Raw genomic sequence first — 12,816 nt, 5'->3', positions numbered from 1 at the left:
TATATAGAGACTAGAAATCAAACAGCAGCATAAATGAGGTAAAAAAAATAAAGACATTTATAAAGTAATTAAAATAAAATACAGAAAAAGGATGGAGATCCACACAAAAATAAGTCGGAGCATAAAAAAAAAAAAAATCAAAGTAGGGAAGCATGATGGTAAAGTAGCTTTGATCAGAAGAGAATAAAATAAACTTAAGAAAAATGAAAAGAAACAGATGAAGTACAAAGCATCGTGCGTGGGAGCTCTCACAAGCACGAGCCGGTTATATGAGTTTCCCCTGGAGTTATGTCCATCATAAAACACCTACTCACCCATTGTCTGTATATGCAGGATTTTTTCATAGATTGCATCTGCAGACTCCATCACGGCTTTGCTTGCGTTGACCATCTGTGGGTCGGAAAACAGGAAACGGACACTCCGTTAGCAACAGGGGCCCATAAATCGCATCGGTATTTAACAGATAAATCCTACTGTCAGGTACATTTGTGAAATTTGTATTGGGTGTAACATTAACAGAGCTAGCTGGTGGATCTACAATGAAAATGAAAAAGCAAGAATCATTTAAATGGAAGACATGTCAATGTGTTCTGTAATACACGGAATTACTGCTCCTCATTGATTGGTTGGAAAAGAAGTAGAAAAAAAAAGAGTTCAGACTCAAAATACAACTATATGAATGCACATGCAAAGCTACATATGGATGACATGCAGAGACTGAATAATGAGACACTTCCTCTCAGAAAGCCGCCTGGGACTCGACCCCGAGCTGGAGGAGGGGGGCGAAAAAAAACCTCTCTTTTCAAGAAAATAAGGGATTTACTACCGCGTATCGCTGAAAACCAGATCAAATTCCACCAGAAGTGCATAATCGGATTCTCATTTCCTGACTCTTCCTTTCTGTGTGTCGGGGACTCAGGCGAGGAATCCATTTAGCCAAATCGCATTCAAATCTATGCTAATGGTATTCAGCGGCGGGGTGAGCTTTTGCAGCTCCGCTCCGTTCGGCTGGAACGGAAGCGGCTGGAGACACGGACTAACCCACTTGTATGTGCTAGCTGAGACCTGCGGTGCACGGGCCTGCGGTCCCACAGGCTAGATGCACAGCGGTGATAAACAGCTGTGCGGCGATTTAAAGTGTCCCAGATTGTGCACCGAAACCATAATCAAGGGCATTTCAACTTTGCATCTTCATACCCAAGATATTCCTAAAAAAAAATACTTAAAAGTAAAATAAACATTAAAAAAAAAACATTTACAGGCAGTCTTGACAAAAAGTGGCCTCTTGGGGTCACTCAACCTCCATAAAAACCCTCAGATGCCTTTTACATACTAACTAGTTGTTTGGGAAGCACGCCAGGAAAAACCCCATTCTGTCCTACCACTGCAAACGTAAATATCGGAAGCTTGCTAAAAGCTACAGGTAGACCTGTCATGGTTTATCTTGCTGGATGACAAATTGTCTCAGAAATTAATGCCATAAATGATGATATAACCTTCAAGGAATCTATTGATAATGGCATAATAATGCAAAGTCGTCCTCTCAAAGATCAATAAACTAATTTGGTACAGAACACTTACACTGGAACTGGAAGGCACTTTAAATGTCCAAAACAAACAACCAAAAGCAATAAATAAAACTCGTATAAAAACCACACACACAAAACCACAAAGAAAATGCATTATGAAGTCTCTGTAAACAAAATTGCCCTTCAAAAAATAGAAATCAAAATGATCGAGGTCATTTTTAATTTATCACGCGATTGATTTGTTGCTTATCGTGGCAGGTTCAGCTACAGGGACTTTATGAGAATCTTGCACTATCACATGAGACTGAAATTCAGCTTGCTTTAACAATTACTCTCTGATCCCTCCATGTGAAACGGGGTTCCAATACTTGTGACAATATTTAGTTGGAAAACAAAACCAACAAATTCTCACCATGGTTCTTTCTCCCCCCCCCCCCACACCAAACCATCTCCATTTGCAATAAAGTTAGCATTCTTCGAGATTTTTCTGTGTCAGATTAGGCTGATGATTATAGTTTACCCGGTAAGTGTGAAGAAAACTATATTTTCAAACAAATAAAAATAAAGAAAAAGACTAGTTTCCTCATTAAAGCTGCATGAAACCCACTTATTAAGGAGCGACTGGTGCAAGTTCAGCCAAAACAAACTAGGGAGGAAGAATATAGAGCAAAGAAAGACATTAAAAGACAAACCGACACCAAACATAAGCAAGGGTCAATAAAAGCAGCTTTAAACCTTTTTGAATACAAAGATTTATGCCTCCGCCACTGCCGGTCTGCGAGACGGTAACTAACGGATACGCCTTTGTTTTCTTCATTTCTTTCAGTCTTTGTTTTTTGGGGGTTTTTTTCCTGCAAATTAACTCCTCATCGTCTGATGCCCGGGCGTGTATATTTAGAAACAATTTCATAAATCAAATCTGGTGAACGACTTTCCCCTCCGTGCTCGGTGGAAGTCGGTGGTTTATTTGGGTGGAAACACACGGAGGCTTCGGGCCAACTGAGGATGTTGCCGGCAAGCTGAAGACAAACGGGGGGGTGTTGTCTGCAAAGCGACAATGAAAGCTCACTTTGTACTTCGAAGCTAGCTGCCTCAAAAGGAAGCGTTTGATTGTCGGGTCAAAGAGTCAGAGGGGAGGGATGCGGCTCGCATGCCATTTCTCATTATTTGTTTTTTCCTCTTTTGTTTCTGAAAGCACATTTTCCAAGTTTCAATCTTTCCTCACCGTATCGTACGTAGAGACGACTCGGCGCAGGACGTCCGGCAGGGGCCCCTGGGGCTCCAGCGTGGGGTAGCTGTCTCTCAGGTCGAACAGCAGTAACGGGGTCCCCTCTGGGCCCGACACTCTGGAGCCCAGGGCCAGCACACACTGCATGAGGTTGGCCACAGCCGACACCCCACACAGCTCCCTGAATACTGCAACGGAGTTCTGAGAAAACAAAAAAAAACTCTTATTATTTAAGTATTTAGCAATTAGAAATAATTTTGTATCCTATTTGATCTTAAAAAAAAAAGAAGACATTTTTAGCCTGATATAAATATCACAAGTGTTTCATACGTAAACATCTGTGAGCTGACAGAAACTCAACATAATTTGTTGAAAGTATCAAAACAAATAAACCCGGGATAATTGAGATTTTTTTTTCCCTCCTTCCCGTTACTGACTTGATTTATTTTCTCCACAAAGCAGTTCGTCTTTTTATTCTTCTGCCACAGCAGTGTTGCGAAGGTTCGAAAGAAACCGAACGGCGTGAACGCCGGCAATCTCGCATTAGTGACAGTTTAATTGGCATAATTAATACAGGCACTTACAGACCAAACCGACTGACTGGCTCATGAAGTACGTTTTGAAAAGGAATATTGAATAATATTTCACACTGGAGTGAATATTGATTCTGCTGAATAATTACCAAACTGAACTGTATGTGTTTATGAGTGTATTGAAGTAATTAATGGTGGAGTAAAGACGAAGCTAAAGGCAAGATTACAGAAACCGACTGGTTCGTAGAAGAACTAACAACTGACCACTTTGACCTTCGTTGGCGCCGACCGATGGAGGTCTGTAACACATTGGTTAATGTTTGCCACATTTAAGACAACGCTTACTCGAATTAGTTTGTAGGTTTTACAATCTTGAGAAAGAAAATCTGAAAAACCGAAATCTGTGTCAGCCATTAAAAGCCTGACTGGTGTAAATCTTCTACAGGGACACACGAGGTCATTACGTTCCACGTTTTGCTTTCGGGCGGCGGTGTTGACGGCAATGCTGACGTTGCATAGCGTTTGATTTGGCAAAAGACCGTAATTTAATTTCACTGCAAATGACCATTTATGACCAAGTCTTAAAATGATATTAACTTGCTTTGTTGAGTAGATGTAAAAAGGGTCAGATAGTTCACGTTATCTACACGACTTTCTGCACATAGATTTTGCTGAAAAGCTTCCACTGCTTGTTGCGTTTCACAAATCTGAAAGATGCGAGATGAAGATTTATATTGAAGATTTCCTAAATAAAACCTTTTTGGAATCCAGTCACACCAGTCTTTAGGACTCCTCTGCTATCGGCCGACCTTTGTCCTCTTTTTTTTTTTTTTTCTGTTAATCTGAAACATATCTTCAACACCATTGTGTCAGAAATACCGCTCTACAGATAACAAGCAGTCTGTACATTTGTCAAGATGTTTTATCTAAGCCTTACATTGAAGCACATATTCCATGAATTGTTTCCTCACCTGCATGTTACCCCTCAAGTCTGCTGCTTCTCTCAGAAGAGGGGCGGCCATCTTGAAAACCTCGTCGACGGTCCGAACTCCCAAGTCCCTCAGAGCTGTGTACTCCCTCCCTTTTCGAGTCTTTCGTACCGAGAGGCCTCTTTTGTAAGGTTTTCCACCTCCTCTCCGGTTTGTGAGGGCCACATGTACAAACAACTTGGCGTGTGGAAGGTCCTCCCCAGTGAGGGACTGGAGGGGAACGTGTCGGTAGCCAGGTTGGAGGCACTCCAGTGGTATAGTATACTGGCCTGCAGTGGTTGAGAACTACTTTAATTGTAGCCTCACAAAGCAAAAGCTGATCATTGCTAACCTGAATGTTTCTTTCTGTTCACATAACATCTTGGACGTATTATGATTGTGACTTCTACACAACAACAACAACATTTCCCACAGTACTGCACAGGAAACAGGTATTTCCACATCTGGTTGCATCACATCCTGTTTTATGTGCACTATAAAACCTTTTTGTACTTTAAGTCAAGAGATCAAATCTCTCACAAAAACCCCTCTTTGTTTGCAGTACGGATATGAACAAGTAAGAGATTTCCTTTTCCAATAATAGACCCAACACACTGACCTATGAATTCATCCCCAATGAAGTCATCGTCCAACACCACAAAACGAACCATGGCAAGCTCTGGCAAGTTGATCTGGAACTCGAAGCTCTCGTCAAAGATGGGGTTGTCCCCGTTCTGCCTCACCGTCCTGGTGCGGCGCTCGCTGCAGTCGGCTGGGATGCCATGGATCTCCACGTACACATATGGGTCTACAACGTCCCCTTTTGCCCCAGAACCTTTTGGTTTGGGGAGATTCTGGCCACTGATCACCTAGAAGAAAAATACCAATCGTTTTTAGTGCCCACATGGTAGCAACACATACACAGCCCACTCTTTACCTACAACCAGGTACTATCATGAGGTGAGATGTAACATGGGGCTTTCTAGAACGTGAAGATTACAATTACAATCCTGGAACTGACTAGTAACTTTTGACAGAGTTGGCAAAGTGAAGAACTGACTTAACGTGGTAATTTCTCCTTAAATTATTACCATCTGAAATTTTAGGTTTACTTTTAATTAGATAAGGGTTTTGGAAATTAAGTTGCATCATCAAGCAACTCAAATTCTCTGTGGTACTTTCCAGAATTTTGAAACTAGTTTCTATAACTTGCCGTTCACTTTAGTTGTTTTATTAGGTACCTCGTAACATGGTACCATCAGGAATGTGCACGTTACTTTCCTGTAACTTATTAGTTTAGAGGACAAAGTGCCTTGTGTTTTCGCACACACCTGAACTTTGAGGTTACTTTAAAAAGACAGGTGTCCAAGCGTACAAATAACTTATGAAAAACTATCTCTTAAATTACAGAAAAGTACCCTGTAAGGTTCCATAAGCATTTCTGAAAAGTAATCTGTAAGTTTCAGGAAATTCCCCTGTAATTTTCAGAAAGTTTACACTGTTATCCATTACAAACATATAATGTTATAATAATGCAACTGAAATTGATAGTCTGTAAAGTTCATACACACTCTAGCTCTTATTCAAGTTCCCTAATATTTGTTACTTTTAATATGGTTTGATCAACAAATTTGCCAACATTTTGAAACTGGGCGTTAGCATCTCAATCACTTCCAGCACATAATAATAATTGATTATTTAACGATTTAATGATTTATGCTCTACCTTTACATGCAGCAGCTGTGGCGACACACCCGGTACAGTGTCTTTGGTGTCAGCACTGAAATAAGACACTTCCTGCCGCATGATGTCCGGACGTAGCACGTAACCGCAGGTCCCGTTCTGCCGGAACCAGGCCGTGTTCAGGTCCATCATCAGTCCTGCCGTCTGAAAATTCATTGACACAATCTGACAGCCGCACTTCCACAGGTCCTGGGGATTCATATTGCTCGAGTCGATGCGCATGGGATTGGGGTACACTCGAGACAAGAAATGCTTGTTGTGGTTGACGAAGTCCCCAGGGCTGTCGCCAGCGAGACGCAAAGCCAGGGACTCGTGGAAAGAGCACAGCTCCCAAGGCTTTTGAGCTTTAGAGGAAGTTTTAAAGTCTTTAAAGCCAACTGAATGACATAGGGTTACCAAGTCAGACAGTTCCCTCAACAGCTGGAAACGTTTGGGGGAAGGATGAGGCATGTTAGACTGAGGGACAGATGTGAGAGACACACTTTTCTGCACAATGTCCTTCTCGGTTCCGCCAGCGTTTACCGCTTTTATCCTTTGGCTCATTTCTGCTCCTTCATCTTCCTCGCTCACCTCCCCATCTGAATCTGGCCCGAGCTTTTTACCCTTCAGCAGGATTCGATGTCTTAGTTCCTCTGGTGACGGTAGGTACAAAGCCCCTTCAGCTGGTAGATCTCTATACAGTTTCTCCCCCAATATCCTTGTGAGATGCTGCAGCAAAACTTTTTGCTGTTGCAGCGAACAGTGATTTTCAACGCAGAGAATTAACGGGTACTCCGACGCCACAAACGCAAACTTTGCAATTGCCTCCAACACAGAATGCAGAGCCAGTGGACGGGAAAGGCTGTGACCCGTGCACACCACCGGCTCCCCGTCGGGGCCGTCCCAAACGTCCACCTCCACGCAGCGGCAGCCCATCTTCAGGGCGCGGATATAACCGGATTTATCGGCGGGACCTCGAAACTGGTCCTCGATGAGGTAGGTATTGTGGGAGGAGTTGATGTAGTAGTGAGACAAAGGCTGGGACATGTCTTGACAAACGGTGTCATGCTCCCGGTCGAACAGGTGGCACTCTGACGAAGTGAGGTAGCTGGTGAAGCCATCCAGTGACAGGTGTCCTTGCTGCCGACCCTCTTCTGATGGTTCGTGGGCCTGGATGAGTTGCAGACTCATTTCCTCACTCGCCTGGATGGAGAAAAAAAAAATTAAGAGAAGACCGAGAAATAAACAGAAATTACAGACTACAAGGAGGAATAAAAGTCTTGGACCAAGAGCTTGTTGTCCAAGTAAAAGAAACATTTGTACATTTGACTTGTTTTCTGAATTTATGCATCGTTTCATGTTACCCACTTGTGCCACGCCCTGCTCAGCTTCTATGAACCTCATCAGGTCTTTTGCGTCCAGGTACTCTTTGTTGCTGGAGAACTGCACCAGCAGAAAGTAGATCTCTGGACGGGTGCAAAAGTCATGGAAGACCTCAATGAACTCCTGCTTGGTCACTTGCTCCTTTCTCGCCGACGGCTTTTCGTTTTCGGCGTGGTCTTTAGTGGCCGATTCATTGCATGATGTAAGCGCGCCAGTCTTCTCCCGGAGTCTCTGGATCTCCTTAAACCTGTGCTCCACTTTACCGCTGCTCACTCCAGGATTCACGCTTTGTACCAACTTAACAGCTGACTGTAAGGGAATCCCCTCCTCGATGACTTCCTGTTTATTTTGATCGGCGGCAGAGGAAAACAACTGCTCCAGCCAGCGAAGGCGAAGGCTGTCCTGACTGTTGGCCAGTATGTCTAGGGCGTGTCTGCCATACTGCATGAGATACCTAGAAGCAGATAAGAGATGGAAGAGCGCCGATTATCTAACACATTACTTTGTTTTCAGGAAAACAAACGACCCCCCCCCCCTCCGACATTCCAAGAGACGCGTGGCTGAGAATTTGCTTGAATGCCAATCTTGATCAGTGGCAGTGGCTTTTAAAACGGGCAAAATTCAGATGAATACGCCAGTAGAGTAATCCACCAAAACTCCTGATTTGACCCACTGGAAAAAGCAAGCCAAACCCTAGGACATGCGGCAATATGCACATATCTTGAGTCAGTTCTCTAATGAGAGATTTTTTTAAACTCATTTCTGATATATTTTACTTGATGAGACATAACCTCCAGAGACTGTTCATCCACTGTAGATTGTCTTTTGTCCTTTCTGCCAACTACTTTCTGAATTCTCTAAAGATACAGTTCCCTCCAAAGTTCTGACCTTTGTCCAATCACCTGAAAGTTTTGGGTCAAAAATGACTTATTTAGTTTCATTTAGTTCTCAATTTTAACCACCTTGAATAATAGCCTTGTTCCATCTGGAAATAATCCCAGAGCATGATGCATTCACCGCCATATTTCGTTGTGGCTGTGGCATTTTTCCAGCCATGCTCAGTGGTGTTTTTGTGCCAAACTTTCCCTTTGGAATTCCATAATAAAGACTATTTGATACATTGAAGGTTCTGAAATGACTTTTGTCTCAGTCCACTGTATGTCTCACAGACCTTGATGCTTACATAGTAAGTTTATCGATGAGAGTTTTGTACAGTTTAAGTGCCAAATCTGCTTTCAGTTGTACATCTTGCCTTACCTTAGTCCAGTCACCCAAATATTAGCCACTTCAGCAGAGTTGGCCACCAGGTCCAAGCTCTCGTACATCTCTCCGTAGATGATGGAAAATGCACAGTCTTCCGAAATCTGCTCATAAACTCCACTGGTGCGGAAGGTTTCCGTGTTACGACCTGTCCGGACCTAGAATTTGTGATTCATAAAACCTCACGTCAGACGCCATATAAACTAAAATAACTGCTGCCCTCAAAAAGGCTGTAAATATCTCCAAAGCTTGAAAAACACTCAGAGGTCACGTATAAAGGAAGGGCCCGGGAGGGCTGCTCTGATGGTCCGATGATCTGCTGCTGCACTTTGAGCAAAACAAACTCACCTCGCGTATCGAGTCGAGAAAGATCCGCGCTTTGTCCGACTCCTTCTTGGACGGTTCCCAGAACAGAGCCTGCAGGCCTGCGTCCAGAAGGTAGTAACGTTGATATACACGAGAGTTGGGGCGGATTTTTTTCAGCTCGCTGCCTTCGACCTGGAAGACGGGACATGAAAGCGACCGTCACTCACATGAGCTCCCAAACTCTGTTGACAAGCTCTGTGGGGTGTTTGACAAAACGGAAACCCCTTGAGGTGTGTGTGGAACATTAAATATTTCATGTACAGTCGTGTAACTCTTGTTTTTTTGTTTTTGGAAGGTCACACAGTCGCAGACGCACCATGGAGTGGATACACCCGGCCGCGCTGCTGATCTTCTTCTCCGCCAGGCTGCTGCTGAAGGACACAGTCTTCTTTTTCTCCCGACCGGCACGTGAGCCATCCTGAACAGGAAGGAGGGAGAAAGGGATGAAAGGATGGGACAAGCAGAGGAGGAGATAAACTTATTGCCCTCAGAAAATTTTGCCTAAACAGAGACATCAAGACAATCAGTCATCCCTTTAAAGACTATTCCCAGCCTATTTATGACATTTTTAAACCATGCAATGGAGTTCAAGGGATTTAAAACAACGAGCTTATATAAGCATACAGATTATTTGGCTTCCTCATGCCGGTCTGTTATTGTTTTTTTTCCTAATGCCACGCTAAAAGCCTTTGTTTGCCCTTGCCCTTCAAAACTACTCCATTAATCATACCTGACTAGACGGGACGCAGCAGGCCGCAGCATTCTAATTCTGCCCCATCCACGACGACCCTCAATCCGTTTATCCGAGCTCTCCATCACAGCTCGTCCTTTTGATTTATCGACTTATTAGACATCGCCCACGCAAAGAGATCCGCGCTAACGGATAAGAACATGTAGTATGTGGGCAAAAATGATTTAATTGCGGCTGCATTTGTCCAGAAGTAATCAAATCAAAGTGCTAAGTAGAGTTAGTTTGAGACTGGATAAGCAAGGTAATGTAATTACATCGGGAGACATTGAAAACGCCCACGGAGTCAAGCAGGTAGGACGCGGTGTAGCAAACACAGAACTGCTCTTTCACTGCCAAAATGTGGTTCACTAAGGCTTTTCGAAAGACCAAAATTTAAATAAAAAGGAACTAGAATCAGTTACATTCTGATTTGTATCATTGTTAGCGCTCCTACACGTTCCCTTAAACGCTTTGCTTTTCCCCCAAGTGGAACACCTGAAATTAGATGACATGTTTATATGCACTAAAAACTGTTGTTTTTCTCAGGTTAGTTAGGACTGGGAAACTTTTCATTCGCTAGATGCCAGCAAGTGATTTATCAAAAATATACATTTTTAACCTCAATTCAGAAGCCGACAAATTTGCTAGAATGGTCCTTTTAAGCAACAGCATTTTTAGATGTCTCCCTTAACCTTCCCATGATTCATTTGGTGAAATTTTGGCCCATTCTTCCTGACAAGAACTCTGGTAACAGAGGCGATCACACAGACTCAAATCTGCCAGAAAAAACAAAAGTTGAAGTTTTTTTGCAATCAAGTGAATTCTTTGCTACATTTTGCTTTCTATGAATTCGGAGGGGTGCAAAACATTGCAAGCGTTATGCAGACGCAGAATTAAAAACAGGGACTTTTTTTTAAATCTAAACATTTGGGTTACTCGACAAGTCGCCTGTTGACAATCTGACACATCGTTCTACTTTTTGAGGAGGCGAACGAGGCCAGCATAAATCAGCCTAATGCGTTCTCCTGTTTAGGGTGAACATCTGTGGACACTCAACGGCACCCCTATCATCATCATCATAACTCTGGTTTCATTCAAATAAGGCTACATATTCACCTCAAGAGCACTTGTGCCTTTCATGTAAAAAAAAAAAAAAAAGAAGACATGAGAGAGATGTTAATATGAAAGAAACACGAGGGGATATGAAAGGCGACAAGAGACAACAGATAAAAAGAGGAGAGGGGCGGGTCAGAGCAGCGTTTCATCTGAAGATCGTGAATTAAGGTGAGATGGACGAGACTCTTCCTCCCCCCCCCCCCAAAAAAAAAAAGAAAAACGAAAAAATACAGAGGGAATGGCAGCCCAGCAGCATCACAGATTCTCACACACTTAATTGAACCTTTGCGAAGGAGAAGCGCTCCCAACATTTAGAGGGTTCAGTGTGACGACTGCACTCTAAATATATACCTGCCCGGTTCTTTAGGGTGTGATGGAGAGACAGACAGGCTGGAGCTGAGGATCCCCTCTCCATCCTCCACCCACCAATTTAATTGAGGCGCAATGGAGAGGAGGAGGGTTTCTGTCACTTTCCAACTCTCCGAACCCAAAACAAGCCTCGCATTAACACATTAGCAATGTGAAGCCACAGCCCGTAAACGAGCCGATGGGATTTCAGCTCGTTAAAAATCCTGCCGGAGTGCCTCAGCAGCACTTCTAATTTCTGCTCTAAAGTAGGGAAAAAAAAGAAAAAAAAAAAGTAATTTAAAGGGAAGTGAGAAAAGCTAATCGGGGTGATGCTCTGCAAGTTAGCCCCACTTAATTTTAAATAACATAATAATCAGAGGGAAAACTCCTATTCGAATTAAAATCACAAACCTCTACACAGTTTTTACGGCTCCACCACCATTCACACTTTTATTTTTTTTATTTATTTTTTTTCCGTTCTGCGTTGCTGGCAAGAGGGAGATTAAGGTCAGTTTTAATCCACGGCTCCTCTTCGCGTGTGTTTTGAAGAACGCCACCTCTGTGGCTCCATTACTAAGCATTTATTACCCAGCAGAAACACAGCACAAGTAATTCCATCTCCGGCAGTGTCCAACCGTCTGACAAGTGGGTTACACACCGTCCTGCATTAATAAGTAATAGGATGAAAATCCTGCAGAGGTAAAGGATACGATTTCTAAACAAGCTGCCAAGATGTGAGCCGGCTTTGGGTATCAGTGTGCATCAACGCTACAAGAGGACGCCGTTTCCAAACCGCAATAAAGTTCCGTCATGCCGTTCTGCTTCAAGTTGAATCAATTACACGTTTCAAAATACGACTGTACGGAGCATAGGGGGGGGGGGGTCCATTTCAGCCCCACCCCCACCTGTTGCCTGCTGGCTAAAAGAAAGCTGCTACACCTTTGCCTTTGCTTATTGTGAAGTCAAATTTTGGTAGCCTAGAAATATTACATGGAGTAAAAATCATGGAGTTTGATGGATGTCAGGCAATTAGCTCATTTAAATTCACTCAGCTTTAGGATTTTTGTGAAAAAACAAAATGTGCAACATAACATGGACTTAAAACAGATCCAGTTTACATGCATAAATGTGGTCGAACCAATCAGATTTAACCAATTTGATTTAGGTGTGATAAAATGTTATCTAGTTCAGCTTAACGATCCAACAAAGCACCGCCTGTATGCCACATTAAGGTAACACTACTTGCACTCTAGAGCTGGCAAGTTGTGAGCAGCATGTCTGATTCACACCCTTTTGCAAAACTAAATTAAATAATTAACCAGGTAATGTGAACAGGCTGCAGTATAAAGAGCAGAGTTAAAGTATTGAATATCCTGTGCAATAAGCACTTAAAGACTAAATTAGTGAGTGCCTATTCTAAAATTAGTTTTTCAGATCAAGAATAACTGAACTATCCTTTTCTAAACTTTTTGTTAACTGTGTGTAATATTGTGTAATACTGTATTTTTTTTACACAGGGTATATGTCCTGCTGACCGCATGTCTGCTGACTGCTGCATTTGGCAGTCAGGATTCAGTTATCAGACACGACCCTTAATGGTAGAACTTACAACTTAAAACAAAACAAAAAAACC

At 42.8% G+C, this 12,816-nt stretch overlaps 1 protein-coding gene across 1 annotated transcript in view; it reads right to left on the bottom strand.

Moving 5' to 3' along the window:
* Positions 1-12,816, bottom strand: part of LOC103472218 (inactive phospholipase C-like protein 2) — a 36,594-nt gene that overhangs the window by 5,597 nt on the left and 18,181 nt on the right. Inside the window, exons 2-10 of the mRNA XM_008421672.1 lie at positions 9,306-9,407; positions 8,972-9,121; positions 8,621-8,781; positions 7,349-7,817; positions 5,984-7,183; positions 4,878-5,127; positions 4,262-4,548; positions 2,755-2,958; positions 315-390 (exon numbers count right to left, since the gene is read on the bottom strand). Of these exons, the coding sequence (XP_008419894.1) occupies positions 315-390; positions 2,755-2,958; positions 4,262-4,548; positions 4,878-5,127; positions 5,984-7,183; positions 7,349-7,817; positions 8,621-8,781; positions 8,972-9,121; positions 9,306-9,407 (2,899 nt within the window). The remainder of the gene's footprint in view (positions 1-314; positions 391-2,754; positions 2,959-4,261; positions 4,549-4,877; positions 5,128-5,983; positions 7,184-7,348; positions 7,818-8,620; positions 8,782-8,971; positions 9,122-9,305; positions 9,408-12,816) is intronic.

Source organism: Poecilia reticulata, linkage group LG11, assembly GCF_000633615.1.
Source record: "Poecilia reticulata strain Guanapo linkage group LG11, Guppy_female_1.0+MT, whole genome shotgun sequence".
In the NCBI taxonomy this organism is placed as follows: domain Eukaryota; kingdom Metazoa; phylum Chordata; class Actinopteri; order Cyprinodontiformes; family Poeciliidae; genus Poecilia; species Poecilia reticulata.
This window is presented reverse-complemented; position numbering and strand designations above follow the sequence as displayed.